We start from the raw sequence: 18,180 nt of genomic DNA on the forward strand, positions 1-18,180 counted from the left end.
CGAACCGACCCGGTTCTGCGGAACGGGCCCCTGTTCAGGACCCTCGGGGGCTCCTGGAGTTCCGTTCATTTGTTCCCTGAAATGCCACTAGATGTCACACAAACAAGCCGTGAGCTGCGGCTGGCCGTGAACGGGAAACCCTCCTTCCGTCTCATTTAAATCCCGAACCGCTCCAGTCGTAGTTCTGAAATGTGATCGCGTCCAAAACTGGGCCGACGTTTTTTGTTTGTTTGTTTGCTTTTTTTTTTTTTTTTTTTTTTTTCAATTCCCACCTACTACAAGGAGTAAAAAAAAATTTTTTTAAATCATTTGTTGATAACCCTTGCGTCATCGGCTCGACCGGCGGGCAGCGGCGGAGACCACTGCGTCTCTGTCGTGCGTCAGAGCAACACCGGACTAAAAAAGAAAGAAAAAACAAAACGGGTCAATAAGTGCACTCACCGAACCGGCGATTAGCGCATTAATTGAGCTCCTGCAGCCAATCAATCGGTCGCAACCCGCGCGTGGACCCCCTCCGTCCCCACGCCCCTCCACCTCCACCACCACCACCTACCACCACCACCACCTACCACCGGAGTGACGCGTCTCGCGGATGAGAGAGTGTGAGGCGGCGGCGGTGTTCGGCGGGGAGGAGAGGAGATGCGCATATCTGCAGGTTCTCTAGCGCGGTCGTAAAACGAGATCCGGAGCCATGCCCGGAGTGACCAAGTACAATTTAGTGGATGACGCGCTCGATCTGAGGGTCCCCATGCACAACGAGGAGGTGTTTAATCATGGGGTCTGCTTCGAGGCAAAGGTAAGGACCCTCTGAAACAGAGAGGGATTTTTTTTTTTTTTTAAGGATTTAAGCTCTGAGGATGATCTGACAGATATGGCTGTTGTTACTTCTTCATGTCCATCACTTTATTTTCTTGTTGATACGTTTATTGCAATCCAGACCTTATTTTAACCAGGTTTGATCATCTCTCCACTAACTGGATAATATTGATCCACTTTAAGATTGAAGATAGATTGATTGTTTCTGATATGTGCTGCACTAAATGCAACACATTCTGTTTTCTGGAGTTTTTGCTCCCATTTATTTGTGAGTTTTACTTGTTTCGTGGTGATGTTGCTGCTTCAGCTGCCCCTTTTTTATGCATATAAAAATGATATTTGTTTAAAGCAGCTCTTTAAATTTCATTGCATGTCGTAGACTATTGTCACCTTCCTAAGATAATGGCATAAGTCTTTTTTTGTTGTTGCCAAAGGGGATTTTTGAGGGGGCAAAAAAAAATCAACACCTCATGTTCTGCCAGAAGATGATTTAGGCTAAATAAATAAATAGAAAATAAAAGATCATGTTGGCAAAAACTGTCTTAGGCCATTATGTTTTAGGAAGATGACAATATTAAGTTTGACATATTTAAAATGAGCCAACAGTGTCGGAGCTGATCATTTCACCTACAGTTCCAGAAGTTTACATAACCTCAACGGCATAAGTGACTCGTGAATTCTGGGTTTTCAGTTCTGCCTCTCCAGAGTGGAACGATATCACAACATTTAATAACCAGACCGAGGTCTGAAGTTAATGAACCTTTTCTCTAATCTACAGAGTGCTGGAGGTTTCTTCGGGGGGCAGGCGGGGTCCATACGAGCGGAAAATCATAATGATCATAATTAACAGAAATAAAGGCCTGAGAACATCAGCCTGCGCCTAATTAGTTAATTGCTTAAGTTCGTCAAGTTCAGGGGAAGCCACACACTTGGAGCTGCCGTCGACATGATTTTAGCATAATTCTGGGTTACAAATATGAGTTCTTGTAAGAATTTCAATGGATTGGTTTACTGTAAACCTGGCTTCTGAGAGCAGTCCGTATATTTTCAGTAACTTTACGGTCGTTGTAGAATATTAATGGCAGCTTGTAAGGGGCGCACCAATTAACTCAGTCCTCATATCTTTCATTTTGGGTGATGTTCTGATACTTGCAAAAAAAAACAATTTGGTTTGGCCGCTGAAGTGCAGAAAGGTTAAAAATTTGGCCAACAAACCAGAAAACAATTGTTGACCCCAAAATTGTTGAAATTGGGGGGGGGGGGGGGGGGGGGGGGGGCGTTGTTGTGTTTCACCTTTTGTGTTTGGACACCACTGATCCAAAGGTGTGACTGAAGTCTGCAGCTCCCCAAATGAACAATCCAAACGGCTTCTGGAGAAATGTTTAGTGATCAGACGAGTAAACGTTAATTAGACTGTGAGCTGGAGGAATGAAGGTACGAATCTTTAACCCCAAAAACACTGTACCAACTGTTGAGCATGGTGGTGACAGCATCATGCTGAGGGTCTGTGTCGTTTGAATTGCGTAAATTGGATGGCATAATTAACTCCAAATTCTTCAGCTTCATGCCAAATCGACAGCAGGGCGGATGATGTTTTGGCAGGGCTGAGTAAATCCAGCGGGAGTAATCACAATCATAAATCAGAGCTGGATTTGGATTGGGTCATGTTTTGGGAACGGGCCAGACCACAACGCAATTCTGAATTTGTAGCCTGTTTGAAAGTCAAATCTGTCAGGAAATCTTTCTATCCTTCTGTTCAAATATCCAGAATTACACCAGAAGCTTCATGATGGCAGCAAAAAGGCATAAGCTTACTAAAGACCATTCAACCAAATGGTAAATGTATCTTTACAGTCGAGGTTGTATAAAAAGATTGTGGGTTAGATAAAATCCTGCTTTGAACTCTAATTTGCCCAACTAATAATTGCTTTGAAATTTCATTGAAGACATTTACTATCCAATCATACCACCTCCAAACAGGAAAGCTGAAACAATGAACCAAAACTGTTATTCCTGATGCTGATGAGTGAATGTAAACTTTCGACCTGGACAACAAATTCAGGCTGTCTTTCCTTCCCTTCTGGGAAAGGAAGATTATTACATGAAAATTAGTTTGAAATAGGGCTGGACCTATTATTTTAGTAATTGATTAATTGATTATGCTGACAATTAATCGATTAATCGGATTTTTTTGTTGTTGTTTTTTTTTTTTACCACATCCTATAGATTTTCCATCTGAGCATTTAGCGATTTTTTTCTAAAACTTTTTAATACGGTTTTAGGAGAAAAATGCAAATAAACAAATAGAATCCTTTTCTAAATTAAAACATAAACATTTTATTGCCTAAACTGCATTATCATTCATTTGTGAATTTGAACCAGTTGAATGTATTTTTAAAGAAAATGCCACTTGGGAGGTTTTGAATAAAACATATTTACAAAAAAAGGTTTTTGACATCCAAAATGTATACAGATTTATTTTTATTATTATTATTATTTTTTTACAGTTTTGACATAGTCGCCTCTCTGAATCTGTTGTGGGTTTTTCCAACAAATTACATTTTTTTTGAGTCTGTATTCTTCAGCTAACAACTAATCGATTACTCGGTTAGTTGACATTTACTTCAATATTGGATTGAACCAATTAATTGTTTCAAGCCTAGTGTGAGATGAACCTAACCGACTCAAACAACCTGCCAAAACCCAAAGCAATCCTTTGAACTCTTGTCTTGCAGTACATCGGCAGCTTGGAGGTGGGTCGCCCCGGCAGCCGGATGGAGATAGTCGCCGCGATGAGGCGAATCAGAGTAAGAACATGTGACTTCGTTGAAACCGACGCTATATTTAAACCTGGTGACAATAGCCCCTCTGAATCTTTAACAAACTGTCAGTCACTCATGCTGTCGCACCGAACGCATCTCCATCCCGACTGTCTGTTTTCGGAAGCGACCGCGCCACGTCGTCTTCACCCTCCCCCTCCTCCCGTCAGCGCATGGCACACACCGGTCAGGTTCGGCGCCTTGTCACTAGCAGTTTCAATCCTGCTATGAAATACGGGGAACGAAAGAGGAAGGGGGGGGAAAAGAAGAAATTTCCTCTGAACATTCTCCTGCACAAGACGAGGCCGCCCAAACACGAAGCACTGCAGTGGCACACAGCAGCACAGAGTGCAGAGGATTTGGCTGCTTTGCTTGTCAGCTGTTAGATCTAATCTAACAACAGAGTTGCTGTGTCAGCCTGAGGTCAGCCTCGTCCCCACTGACACCCGGGGAAAAACTTAATCCTGATCCCTCGCCATCAGCTCCTCGTAATGGCCATTTTAGTCTCCTCGCGAAGATTTACTGTAGCAACGGCGTACACTTTTTAGGAGACATTATTAACACCGTGCTGAAGATTTGATGTCAGGCGAGCTCAGTGCGGTCACTCAAATAGTAATAAAGGAAGCTACACACATTGCTAGGCACAATCCAAATACTGAAGAGCTTTTTGGCTCAACATGGATTTTTCCATCTGTGTTGGAAATGAACAAAGTTTAATTAAGTACTTGGATTTTGTGCCTTTTTATCTAAAGGCAAACAAAAGAAAAATGTTTCTCAATGCTGTGAAACAATTAATCAAATGTGGCTGACAAAGAAAAAAAGGAAGACATAAAAATGCAGGGAGTAACTGCATTTCTATTACAAATGCACTTAGTTGATATTTTTCTAATGCCGAAAAAAACCCCACAATTTTGTAACCGCAGTATTTCAATTTCATTAGAAATACAGTTAAAATCACATGTGAATAAGTTTGTTCACATAAGTCATTAAAAAATGTGGCGCGCCATGATCCTCTTACTGCTTCCTGTCGCCTTCTTTGTCTTTTCTACCAGTAGTAAAATCATAGTAACGTCCCCAACGCTAAAAAAGTTCCACGATTGATCAGGGGTTATTGAAACACTGGAAAAGTGAATCGGTAGAATAATACTTTGTACCAGTCTCATGGTTGAATAACCTAAATAACAGATCATCAACAATAAATATGCTGAGCTCGTGTGTTTATTCAGTCAATCAATCAAATTTTATTTGTAAAGCACATTTCAGCAGCAAGGCATTTCAAAGTGCCTTTGCATCATAACAAACACAAAAACACAAAGTGATGCAAAAATAGAATCAACAATCAAAACATGACATTAAGTCAAGTGCCATCATTACATTCGTAATTGATTATGTTTCAAATTCAGCTCTGTTGCTAATTTTGTCGATATATAATTTTTGTCTAAAATGCAATGAATTCATCCCCTCAAGAAAGTTGAAATGTTGTGATCACAGCTACTAATGCAAATTCAGCCACCAATTTTGCGCTGACTTGCAATTTTCACCAACCGTCGAAAATTAGTCGCGCAACTTTCGACGACTGAATCAGTCCGACCAATCATCTTAACGTTTTTCTGTATCGCCTTATTTTCTGACCAATCACTGCAACTCAGCTTCTGTGTGTACAGTTCATGTTAACTTGAATGAAAAATATGGAACTCTTAGTTTGCACTTTGACAACTCCTCCAGACATGACTGTGTTTGTATTGGTGTAAACCCATTCTACTGCAAAAAACAAACCTTAAAAAATTGCAACTTTGAAGTTGCAATTGCAAAGTTGCAAAGGTACTTCTTTTTAAAAGAAGTGCCTTAAAATCAGTAATTTTTGGCAGCAACAGTCACAAAAAAAATCAGCACAATTTCCTGGAGGGAGTGTTCATTGCAATTAATTACAGACACTGCAATTAACTCAACTGCAAAAGGTTTTTCGGAGTCCCACCTTTAGATAACTTAAATTTTGCCTGTGGAAGAAGCATCTATCGGCTGTGATTCTGTTAAACTATTATTATAGTGACTACTCAAAACATGAGGCGTCCTTAAAACCCTCGCCGGGGCTTTATACACGAGACTCGGGGTAAGCTGCCTCAACCTGTGGCAGGAGGAACCGTGTGAGTTGGTCTCAGGCTGATGTGCGTGAAAACGCAAACACTCCCTGTGTTCCACTTCATCTCCCCCTGACAGCACTGTGTTGCAAGATGGATGGTCCTCTTGGCCCAGTTTATGGGAGATAACAGACACGTCCACAGAGACACACACACACACACACATTAAGAGATCCGTGTCCTTCACCTGAATATATAAAGCCCAGGAAGCGTGTTGAAACTCCCACACAGCTACAGTACATGATGGATTAACTGGACGAGAGCACATGTCAGGAACACAGGTCGCAGTCTCATAGACGGAGCGCTTTGAGTTTTCCTTTATTCTCTAAGGCAGAGATAGATTCTGCCAAATGTGCTGCAAGAAACTGTTTCTTGTTTTACGATTATGATGTTTTATTAAAAGCACATAATAACCATGCGCTGGTTCTGTTGGACCTCACAGTGTCCTTTGACACAGTGGATCATTCCGATCTTTTGTCCCGATCGAACCACTATGTCGGTATCTCTAGCTCATCACTAAAATCTTTCACCTTCTCTCTGAAAAGAAGAACCGTCTCCGTTATGATTACCATTTTGACTCTTTTAGAGCTCCACTTTGATGTGAGGTTCCACAAGGCTCCATTCTTGGCCCTCTTTTGTTTTCATGTTTCACACGCTGTGTTAACTTGGTACCGGTTCTCCACGCATCCGCAAACGATGGACAGCAAAGCCGCTGCTCTTAGCCCAATGGGAGTTAATACTAGCTATAGAAATCAATCTAATGGTACTTTGGAGTTGTTGAGTTCAAGTTGTGCGTTCAAGTTGTGCTAAAGGGAGTTAGCCTATCAGCAAAGCTATTCAAACCAAAAATAGCATCTCAATGCTAGAGATGTTGCAGTTAGCACAGAAATCCACAACGCTAATGTCAATGTCGACAGCCCACATTTCTAAAAGAAGTGTTTTTTTCTAAGAAGTTCCATGAATAATCTGGGGTTCCTGAAACACATCACTGATGTGTTTTTCCTCCTATCTGAGTGACAGAAACTTTTCCGTTATGATGTTGACTCTTCTAGTGCTCCTCTTTGACATGGTGTTCCACAAGGCTCCATGCTTGTCCCTCTTTTGTTTTCATTTTACAAGATCTGCTTTCACACAGCCCTAGATCTCCTTCCTCTGCTATGCAGATGACCTACTGATCTACTCGTCCCAGAAGCCTGGTTGCAGTAATGCTCTCCGTTTTTACTGGATTGCATTACTGCTGTCCAACACTGGGTGGGCCAGAAGTTTTTGTTTTCAACCAAAACATTGAATGTATTTTATTTGGTGGCAACTTAACTACAGATTAAAAGTGCTTTCACTTTTAATTGTAAAGAACATTTAGGGGTAATATTTTATAAAGATTTTCAAATCAATTTGACCCAGTAGTCAGGACGAGCTTCTTTCAGCTGCGTCTCTTTGCCAAGGTTGAGCCTTTTTGAACTTTTTGATTATTTGTGATCTTTTTAGGTGTTATGATTTTACTGTTATGAGCTTCGGTCTCTTAATTTGAATGTACACATGTTGCGATGCCACCACCTTAAAGTTCAGAGGATTTTATTCAAATGTTGCGTGACAGTGCAACACAAAGTCACATATTGTCAAGCGGAAAGGATTTCTGTCGTTTTTATGTTTTATAAAAAATAGTGAATTCAAACCCCTGTTTTTTTTGTTTTTTTTAATGATATAATTATATTTAAATCCAAGAGTATTGATGTCATTCAATCTGACTAGGACTGAGCTGAGTTTGTAAATGTGCAGAGCTGGTGGAGCCCAAAACCTTACGATGTATTTGTACAAGTATTGAATCTGGTTTTTATTATATATATATATATATATATATACACACATGACATGACGCTTGCAAAGCCTCCTAAGGCCCGGCTCGGAGTTGTTATTTTTACTAAAATGAAAGCAGCGTTCACAGAGAATATCCGAGTTTTTCATGCAGAGACGAGGAGGATTTGTTTGCCCTCTGATTTCATAGAACTTCCTCTGATCAGTTAATCATCTGAAGTGGGACTTTTAGTTTTTGAAGCTTGACGCGTTTTTTTTTGTTGTTTTTTTCCCCCCACTAATCTTATTGGATTTTTTTTTTTTTTACCCAAAAGCATTGATATTTGGAGCCAGAGCCTGCAGTGAAAGCTCAGTATGCAGCATTAATCATGCAGAGGGATGAAAGTGTCCCACACACGTCTGGCTCCCTCTGGCGAGCCAGCCTTTAAAACCTTAAGCGTCTACCAGAAACAGAAACTGACAGTTCCTCCATGTTTACACTATCTCTCATATGGAGAAGATAAAAATAGTCCCGCAGCAGGGTGGTCCCTTCTCGCTTTCATTTAGTTTGTCTAGTGAGATTCATTGAAGCAGTGATATCCAGCCCACAAAGTTAAAACGAATGTTTTTCTTCCGTTGCAGTACGAATTCAAGCTGAAGAACATAAAGAAAAAGAAGGTCAACATACTCGTGTCCACCGACTGTGTCAAAGTGATCCTACGCAAAAAGAAGAAGGTAAGACCAGCGGAAGAGAGACCATCCGTTTTCCATGAACTGATTTCAACTCTTTATTGACTGTATGCAGGATTTCCCCCAGAAAACCCGCTAGGCCCCGTGGTGGGGCCGCTAGGTCAGTCCACCAGCAGCCCAGTGCGTTTTTGTCTTGAAAATATATTAAAGGGGCAGTGTTACATATTTTCCAAATACAAAGAGCCTTTTCATACCACAGTAAGGTAACTCTGTTACCTTCAGTTGTTTTAAAAATGCTATATATCAAACTTGAATGAAATTTGACTTTGTAATTTAATGCCTTGAAATTGGGCCTCTGCCCCTTTAAAAACTCCAGATTTTTTCTGATGCTCCGCCTTCACGAGGTTATCACAACATGGCTCCTCTTAACCCTTTAACAATGCTTTTACCAGCGTTGCACTGAGAAGCAGCTCCTATAATGAGCTCAGCGGATGCGCAGTTCCACCGGGTGCTAATTCCTGCTGGCTAGTCTGAAGGAGCTGAATGGGCAAGTGTCGGGGGAGGACTGCTCTGTGGAGTTTGGAAGCTTGGAAACTGCAGCTCTGAGGAGGAGCTGCAACTTGAATGTGGCGCTAGGGCCACCCAGGGGTTTTGCATAGCTGAATGATTGCCATGGGAGGTTAAAGGATTTCTCAAACATGCAGGAAATGATCAAGGCAACACTCCAGATTCGTTTTTGATGAGGGAATAACATTATAATATGAAGTAAAGCTCAAAAAAGTCGATACTGCTCCTTTAGAGTTACAACAATTCAGAGGTGCACAAGCATGCACCTCTGAATTTGGAAATAGTAGCATGTGAAGCCAACGGGTTGGTACCGGGATGGCGCCCAGTTCAACTATAAACCTATCTTAATCTGTGTTTACTGTTACTGGTGTTTAAAAAAAAACCATTTAAAATAAACAAAACCTAACCTAGTGGGGGGGCAAGTAAAGCCAGGTGGCCCGCCAGGCTTATAACACACTGTGGGAAACCCTGTGTATTGTGTCAATGATCTGTTTTTTGTTTTTGTTGTTGCTACAGAGAAAAGGCTGGTCATGGGATGAAAGCTCCATTTTGGTGACACAAGACCCCATCTACAGGTGTGACAAGGAAGATCCCTAATCAGCCTGAGTCGAGGATGCTAACGAGACCCCGCTGACCTGATATCTTGTGTTGCCTTCAGGATCTTCTACGTCTCGCATGACGCTCAAGACTTGAAGATATTCAGTTACATCGCCAGAGACGGACAGAGCAACGTTTTCCGCTGCAATGTGTTCAAGTCTAAGAGGAAGGTGAGTGGAACCCTCAGCAGCTGAAGACTCTGAATATTCTTCCTTAGTGTCGACGAGACTCTCTTACTGAAGCAGCTTGAGTCTGGTGAGGTCTGTTGGATAATGCATTTCATGAGGCTGGAATTAAGTTCAATGAAGAGATTATAAATTCAAGTCGGGGGTCCCAGCCCTCTTCAGCAAGTCTGACCCTTTAAACCAAGGCAAAATTTAGAGTCGCCTTGGACGAATAACATCTTTATCCCAATATTATACGATGAATGTTTTTGATGCTGTATGTGAAAATGTCATCTTTCTTCTTTTTGTATGTTTTCATCATCTGTTGCTAAAATGTGCTACACAACTAAACTTGCATTGACTTGAACAGTGCACATGTGGCAGTCCAAACTCCTCAGTCAGCTTTCTACAGTTCTCGGCATTAATTTCTCACCACAAATGCTGGGAAATATCCAATGTAGATTAACGTGGCTAAAAAGAAACAACTTCGACTGCCAATGATGAAGATCCACTTAGCTTTGAGAAGCTACAGGTAAGTGTAGCTAGCATCTTGCTTTTAGCTTCCTCTAGTGTTCAACCTGAGCTGATCTTTGTTTTAAATAAATGTGGACAAATGAGGACACTCATGCCAATCTAAATTTACTAATGGTTCCATTAACCAAATTTTGAAAAAATTCAATAAAACTCTGATTTAATTTTCTTTTTTTTAAAAGAAAACACTTCTTACTCGTCGTTAGCGCCTAGCATCAACTTGTACGGTACCGTATGCAAACAGAAGCTCAGATTCGGTGATACTTCAGAAGTTTTTGAGACGATCTGTGATGATTTTATGTCACTTTTTGTTTTGTGATGTTCCTAGAAGATTTGGAGATAAAAGTGTCTGCTTAAATTGCAAACTTTTGAAAATGCACGTACATCAAGATGAACCTTAAATTGCAGGAATTCATTCAAGGCATGTAATGTTCATAAACCAGGTCCAAGCAGGACCATAGTGAAGATTTTACCTTGGGGCTTATGATCATGCTGTGCAGAATTCCTCCACAACAATGTGAGAGACTAGCAAAGCGCCTCATATTTGACTCGTATTTGCCTCATATTTTCCTAAAACTGACTTATCTAAACATTCCTCCATCTGTGGAGATTTGAGACGTGAAACAAAAACAACATTGGCAGATTTACCTTGAAGCACCAAGAGGCTCTCTGCCTCTGCCTCTGCCTCTCTCTCTCTCGATGGAAACAATATAAAAATGCCGCATGCTCAGACATTCTGTTGCGCGTATGTCCGTTCCTATGGCAACCGAGGTTGCAGCTCAAGCAATTAACACAGACTAACAAATTGAAATAGAGTAAATCCTGACAGGATAATTGGTTATTCATTTCACACTGGACTTTTTCCATTGTTTCGGCAAACGCAACGTAAAAATATGAGGCTAACTTGATTTCAGATACTTTGACACAAACGGGCTCCAGGTGTTCTCTCAGAGCAAAGTTAGACGCTTAGAGGACAACTCGGCTGGCGAGCTGCTCCCACTGCAGTCTTTATCTGAAGGCAGTGCTGCTTGGAGCCACTATTAAGTTTTTTTTCTTCTCATATTGATTTTTTTTTTCTGTCCTCCTCCACTTGTCCTCCACTTTATGCATTCCATTCACCCTGGTGCTTCTGTCTCCTTGATGCGGCTGACCTCTCCTTTCAAGCTGCTGCTGATGCCACGTCCTGATAAAGCTGCCTCCATTCCTTTACTTGAGTTTTGTCCCAGTGGCTCAGGCAGCTTCTGTGGCTTATTTTCACCCTGGCTGCTGGATCCTGTGTGACCAGCTGTGCTGTTTCTAACAACCACACGGCGCCCGCCTACTCCTGACCACACTGGGGGAGAGCGGAGGCGGCTCTTTGGATTTGATAGTTTATGGTCGTCGCAGATGTTCCTATCATTTTTGTGAGAATGAAAACTTTCCTCGTAATGTAAAATTTAATCTGGCCCTAGTTACGTGTCTTTTCTCTCTGTGTTTTAGAGCTGCTATATTCCTAATATAGCATTGCATATTGTAAAGTTACACAGGCTGAGGTGAGGAAGTACTCACCTCAGCCTGCTGGATACTTGAAGCTGAAAGTGTGAATATTACTTTCATACTTGAAGCTGAAAGTAATATTAGTCAGCTAACTTTCTGGCTAATATTATAGATTCATTGATATAAAAATTTAGACTAATGTCAGTAATATTTCTAATATAATGGTTTATTATATTTACTATATTACAGTGGCCCAAAACAGTAAAAAAAAAAAAATAAATAATGCTACGATAGAAGTCATAATAAACTTGCTAGCATAACTTCCACAGCTTTGTTGTAGCTTTGTATTGTGTTGCTTTTTGGTGTTTGTGACTTTTGTTTTTGTCTTGTGTCTTCTGCATTTTGGGGTCCCTGAACATCCGGTATATATGTGTGTGTGTATATACTGTATATATAAAGATCATTTAGCCCATCCCGAGCACTGAAATCCACAGCCTTGATCCCAGTAAACATGCACTATTCAGAAGAGGAACACATCAATAGCAGCACACATCATTCAAAGCCATAACAGAGCCTAATGTTCCTCTAAAACCCTTTAATTTTCTCACATTCAGCTCTTTGTAGCAGATGTCTTTCAATACACCAGCGGTCTTTACATGAAAGGAAACGGGGTTACAGCAGAAATGCACAATGACATGTTTGTGATCATTATAGTTCATCATCATTATCACTTTTTCACTTGTACATAAATTAAAACATCTTGATAAAGCTGCATTAGTGTTTGAGCTCACTGAAGTCTAATTGGTTTGCTGTGTTTCTTATTAACCATTTTCTCTTGTTTTGATTCATTAGCACCTGACAATTAGCATCTTCATTTGTTGTTCTTGAGTTACCTCAAGGGAAGCGATGTAGCTGGTTTGTTGGGTAATACGGAGTGCTTGAGCAGCAAGCGCCTCGTTTTCTCTAGACAGTTCTGTAGAGAGTTGCTTAGATTTGAACCACCAGATGTTTGGTTGTTGATTTCATGTAAACATCTGAATCTTTGCAGATGGTTATTCATCTGAAGTTTTCTTTTGCTTTTGCACAAAACCACGTGATGGAACCACAACATTCCACCTTTTTTTTATTTATATTTATCCGATGGTGTGTGTTCAGTCAAAGCTCAATACATTTCAATCTGGAGAGACTCAGATGGAGAAAGACAGCGATTAAAAGGGTTTATCGACATGCATGAATTAAAGTCCTTTGGCGCTCGGGGCCCCGGCTAGACATCGAGCTGTGAATTGCAGTAAGCTCAGATGAGCATCCCCGATGCTGATTAGGGAATGTCATCCCCCGGGGCCCGTACACTAGTGGTGAAGGTCGGTGAAGGATGGGTGCCTGACGAGCCAGGATAATGGAGGTGGAGAAGGGGCGGAGGTGGGTTGAGCGCAGCTGGAAAGTGGAAGATGCCATGGATGGAGGTCCTTTTCAGAGGGAGCTTGGTTGGTTATTGACCGTGACGTGGCTTGGTCCGGCGTTGATAGGTCGATGGCGATGAACGTGTCGCACCGATTGGATGATGCAGATTAGGCTAGAGAGTTTTCCAGTTTGAATTTACGCCACGGCTTCATTTGCAACCATCATTTCCTGCAATTAAGATTTAGTGATTATCTCCACCAGCTTTAATTTAGAAAATTTAATTCCTGCAAGTCTCAAAGGTTAACATGTGAATACGCTTTCATCTAAATCATTCAATTAAATTTTTTTTTTTTTGCTGGCCTTGGCATGTTTTCTTCCTGGTATTTTGCTTAATCTGCTTTCCCCAAATCACTAGCTGCGTCTCCATTACAAATGTGAGCAAAACTTGGTCAATGTAATATGTCGGACATGATCTTGGTCAATGTCAAAATTTGGTGTTTAAATTAAGAAATTCAGTTAAAATCGCACGAGTAAGTTTGTTCACGCGATAAAAACTACTTCTTGTCGTCTTCTTCGTGGTTTGTGCCAGTGACGACATCCTGTTGATCAAGTGACTCTTGTGATGCGAAAAAAAGTGCTGTTTGCTGTTTTGTGAAAATAAACCAGTTTAGATATGGCAAAAAAAAAAAAAAAAAAAGAAAAGAAAGCACGTTTTACCTACCGCCGAAACGTTTTATCAGAAAACTAGTTTTTTGGGGTTTTTTTTTTAAATTGACATGTTTCCATTTAAGAAAATTTATCTTCGGAAGGTCAAATTGTACAATTATATGGTCGATAGAAATGCAGCTAACGACCAACTTCTCATGACCGTGTTTCATAATGATGGTTTGCTCCGGATGAACTTTTCAAAAAAGCTGCATAATTTCCCTCCCCACTTTGCAATTCTGAACTACTTGCTCTTGTTTTTCACATATCTGAAAGAGCGCGAGCCGAGGCAGTTTTTCCTCCAAAGACGGAGCATCAGCGAGGTTCACTCCCATCCCTTCACCATGGATACGGCGCCGACGGCGACTTAGTGAGGCTGAATGCTAATCGCTCTGGTGGGAAGAGGAAAAAGAAAAGGGGCCGCCGTTGTTGCTCGGCACTTCAAGACATTTTCACCAGCGCCGAGCGAAACGCCCACCCCATTGTCGCGGACTCAGTCAGTGGTGCCTTCTCTCCTCTCGTTCCCCGGGTCTGTGAAGCCTTATCTTTGTGCCACAGACCAAGCATGTGTGCTGAGTAGGAGGAGATGGATCAGCTGATTTAGAGGAGATTTGATGTGTTTTCATCACGGCACGCCGTGGCACACAATGCTTTTAGATGTCAAAATCATCAACGCAGCCCTTTTGTGTTTGACGTCTGTTCTGTCGACTTTGCGCTTCTGAAGCTAAAATTCAGCCCTCTGATCTGTGAATGACACGGCACCCTAATCAATTTCCTCGCACCGTTTCTGGGGGGTTTTTTGCCGAAATTTATTTTGCCGTTGCGTTTGATTAAACCTCTTTCAGGCTCGAGCTACCTTGACATATCGACTGAGTGACTTCAGGCGCGAGGATCCTCCAGGGGCACGGGAGCAATGAATTTATTTTTGACACAGCTCCTGCCAGCTCCCAAGATTGAAAACATCACCTTGAGTGAGACTGAGGAAGGACGTGGCGGACAGCCTATCATTCTGCCCGATTTAGAAGCCTGTCTCTGGTGCACATTTTGGAGCTTTTTGGGGGAGAAAAAAACAACTGAAATTGACTGTGGAAGTCCTGGTGTCTCAAACCAGTCAGCACTGATGCTCAGGTTAGAAAACAATTATATCAGAGGAGAAGCAGTATTTATGTGGATATTAACTCTTTGGGATCAAATATGTTACACACAGTGGCCTTAAAGGGGCGGTATTATGTATTTTCCATTCACATAGTGCACAATCAAATAACTATTTTAAGTTCTGTTCTTATAAAAATGCTGTATATATCAAATATGACATCAAAGAAATGTGACTTTGTAATTTTGCGCCATGAAATTGGTCCTCTGTCTCACCAAAGGCTCGTGATCTGTCTGAAACTCCACTTTCAGGAAGTCATCACAACGTAGCTCCTCTATTAATCCTTTAACATTTTCACCAGCACTTTAATTGAGAAGCAGCTCCTTCAATGAGCTCAGCAGATGCTCAGTTTTATCAGGTGTTTGCTAATTGCTGCTGGCTAGTCTGAAGGAGCCGATTGGGAGAGTTGTGGGGGAGGGCCGAACACAAGGACCTGGAAATCTTCCTCGAAACCTCCAGAAAGGGAGAAAACAAATGAGAAACCATAGCAACAAACAACATATGCATATATAATATTTTACACTATCCATCCATCCATCCATTTTCTTACATCCTTGTCCCTTAGAGGCGTCAGGAGGTGCTGGTGCCTATCTCCAGCTAACGTTCTGGGCGAGAGGCGGGGTCATTCTGGACAGGTCGCCAGTCTGTCGCAGTATTTTACACTAGTAAAAGTTAATAGAAGATGTATATAGTGGGCAGCCATGTCCCAGAAGAGTGCAGCCTGAAAACATTTGAATCTTAAAACACCTGAGTGGGGGTGTACTTGTGTGTGTGTGTGTGTGTGTTTTTGTGTGTGTGGATGGGTGTGGGCGTGGGTGTGTGTGTGTGTGTGTGTGGGGGTGGGTGGGTGGGGGTGGGTGTGTGTGTGTGTGTGCGTGTGGGTGTGGGTGTGTGTGTGTGTGGAAACGTCTGGTTAAAGAAAACGTTTGACTTGAGGAACTAGAAGCCACTCTTGGGGTAAATTTGGATGGATCAGTGAGTCTCCAATAATAACACATTTCTTCTCCCGTGTCGGAGTGCCTTTTGGTAAATAATGTTTGAAAAGACCTTGTCTTCAGTGTTTGTCCTTCTGTTGCAATTTTCTCCTCAATTTGCGTCTTTCTTTCCAGTTTCATTGTCTATTTTTTTTCTCCATCACCTGAGCACAAACGGTCACACTCCGTCTCCTCCGGCAGCCCATTTCCTCGCCTGCTGTGTGGCCTAATTATACGTCTCCTTCATAATGTGCTCTTCATCCCACTGCCTCTCTCTGCCCTTACTACTCACACACCCTTCCTCTGTGTCCTCCCACTCAGTCTCAGGCCATGAGGATCGTGCGGACCGTGGGTCAGGCGTTCGATGTGTGTCACCAGCTGACCCTGCAGCAGAAAAGCGAGGATCAGGAGGACGAAGAGGGGAGGGTGGAGGAGCTGGAGGCAGCACCAGGTTATTCTCACCTACACACCAACCCGCTCGCAACTACAAAACACCTCCCTTCACTTTGCTCTCCTCCCAAATGTCAGGCTTTTGCTCAAGAAGAAACAAATTTGTGACAATTCTGGAAAAATATGTCATCATCCTCCAGCGCTGTCAGTTTTTTTCCCTCTTTTCTTTTTCCTTCAAAATGAAAGACGCCGATTGTTTTATATGAGTCAGCCAGGCCCATAGATCAAAGATCCACTATGTGTGGACTCCTGCCGGCCTCGAGACGCGGCGCGAGCTCCGCGCGAAGCTCTCTCCTGACGCATGTCGTTCTCTCCGCAGCGAAGAAGAGGCTCCTGCTGTCAGAGGAGACGGACCTCGAAGGCACCACGGAGGAGAGCATCGAGTGCGTCTCCTCGTCAGACCCGGAGAAGAACAAAAAGGACGAGGCCCTGGGAGCCGATGCCAAGGTGAGGTGCGGCTCGCTCACGTCGGCCTTGATCAATTCGGGTTTTCTCACACAACGCCCGGATGTTTTCGCACCCCATTAAAATCAGCTTTATTTATCCCAAAGGGAAGTGACGTTAAAGTTGTAACTCATATGAATTCAAGGTTTTTCCGCAGAGTTATCATAAATGGTAACAGCTGTGGCAGGAAAGATCTCCTGTAGCAGTCTGTATTACAGTAAATTTGAAGAAGCCTCCGACTGAAGACACTCTTGTTCTATAACAGTTCGCTTGTTCTCAGGGTTGTCCAAAATTTTCTTGGTTTTATGTAGAATCCTTCTTTGCACCATCATCTCATAGGCTTCACAGAACCAGCATTCTTTATCAGATTGTTGAGCCTCTTTAAGTCCCCGGTTCTGTTGCTGCTACCCCAGCCTTCATTTTCTCGGCTCAGAATCTAAATTCCTTGTTCAGAGATAACCTGTAAAGAAAAAGACTGTGAGAAAGCGGTCGCAGGAAGCTGAAGAAGAACTACAGGGTTGTTTTGAGGCTACCGATCGGATTGCTCTTTGCCAACCTCGACAGATGTTTCATTCGACAAGGTTTAAATATACAATTTTCCCCCAACTTTGCTAGTACTCTGACTTTTCACATTACGACCATGATTTTATGTCACGGTCCAAAATAAAGCAGCTTATAACCGCGAGGTCCAAGGAAAAGCATATTAACAGAGTATATAAATATTTGTATGACTCTCCTTTACTCTGACACCCCTAAATGAAATCCAGAGAAGAATTCAGAATTCATGTGATTAGCAAATTGTCTCCCTGTGTAGCTGCAGTGCTGTCTTTTAAAAAACATCCAAACTAATACAGTCCATTTGTGCAGAAAAATCCATGAAATTATTAAAAACTTCATATTCACATTTTTATATAGATGCCACTGTATACATGACAGACAAAGAACAAAGGTGGAATAATGAAAATACTTTATAATTCCGTACTGCTTGTTGTACATGCACAAAAAAGCAACAACAACAACCCCCCCCCACCCCTCCCCCACCCACAAAAATGATCAGCACATAAACTAAATTACTCAGAGCAGTCATTAAAGTAATCATTTTTATACTTGTTTGACTAAGCAAACTGTATTTTTGCTCCTTTGATCATATTTCTCCCAGTACTACAAAAAAACAAACTAGAAAGATCTAAAAAGGTACAAATACTGAACTCATTACTAATCCCTGAATCAAACGAACGCAGGCTGAAGGTTTCGCCTCGTAAAGCGTCTATGAAGCTGGTAAACAGCTCCGAGGGATTCACGGCGCGTCGAGCGAGCAGACTTTTGATTCTTGTTTGTGGAGGAACGCTCCACTAGGTCTCTTCAATATTGATGGGATGACGTGGTTTATTGATGAGACCACTGCGTGCTCCCGCTGAGGACAAGCCGCTGCCTGTTCCCCGATTTTTGACTGCCGCTCGGCGA

General features: G+C 42.0%; 1 protein-coding gene and 1 long non-coding RNA gene across 2 annotated transcripts in view; one reads left to right on the forward strand and one right to left on the reverse strand.

Annotated features, from left to right (window-relative positions):
* The window catches only part of LOC116722170 (carboxyl-terminal PDZ ligand of neuronal nitric oxide synthase protein), a 26,297-nt gene continuing 8,117 nt past the window's right edge, over positions 1-18,180 (forward strand). The window contains exons 1-7 of the mRNA XM_032566351.1: positions 1-796; positions 3,552-3,623; positions 8,207-8,299; positions 9,338-9,396; positions 9,480-9,588; positions 16,144-16,273; positions 16,592-16,719. Of these exons, the coding sequence (XP_032422242.1) occupies positions 692-796; positions 3,552-3,623; positions 8,207-8,299; positions 9,338-9,396; positions 9,480-9,588; positions 16,144-16,273; positions 16,592-16,719 (696 nt within the window). The 5' untranslated portion in view covers positions 1-691. The remainder of the gene's footprint in view (positions 797-3,551; positions 3,624-8,206; positions 8,300-9,337; positions 9,397-9,479; positions 9,589-16,143; positions 16,274-16,591; positions 16,720-18,180) is intronic.
* LOC116722171 (uncharacterized) overlaps positions 8,842-18,180 on the reverse strand; it is a 22,333-nt gene continuing 12,994 nt past the window's right edge. Inside the window, exons 3-4 of the long non-coding RNA XR_004339722.1 lie at positions 11,372-11,379; positions 8,842-8,856 (exon numbers count right to left, since the gene is read on the reverse strand). This is a non-coding gene — a long non-coding RNA (uncharacterized LOC116722171). The remainder of the gene's footprint in view (positions 8,857-11,371; positions 11,380-18,180) is intronic.

This window comes from Xiphophorus hellerii, chromosome 6 (assembly GCF_003331165.1).
Source record: "Xiphophorus hellerii strain 12219 chromosome 6, Xiphophorus_hellerii-4.1, whole genome shotgun sequence".
NCBI classification, from domain to species: Eukaryota; Metazoa; Chordata; class Actinopteri; order Cyprinodontiformes; family Poeciliidae; genus Xiphophorus; species Xiphophorus hellerii.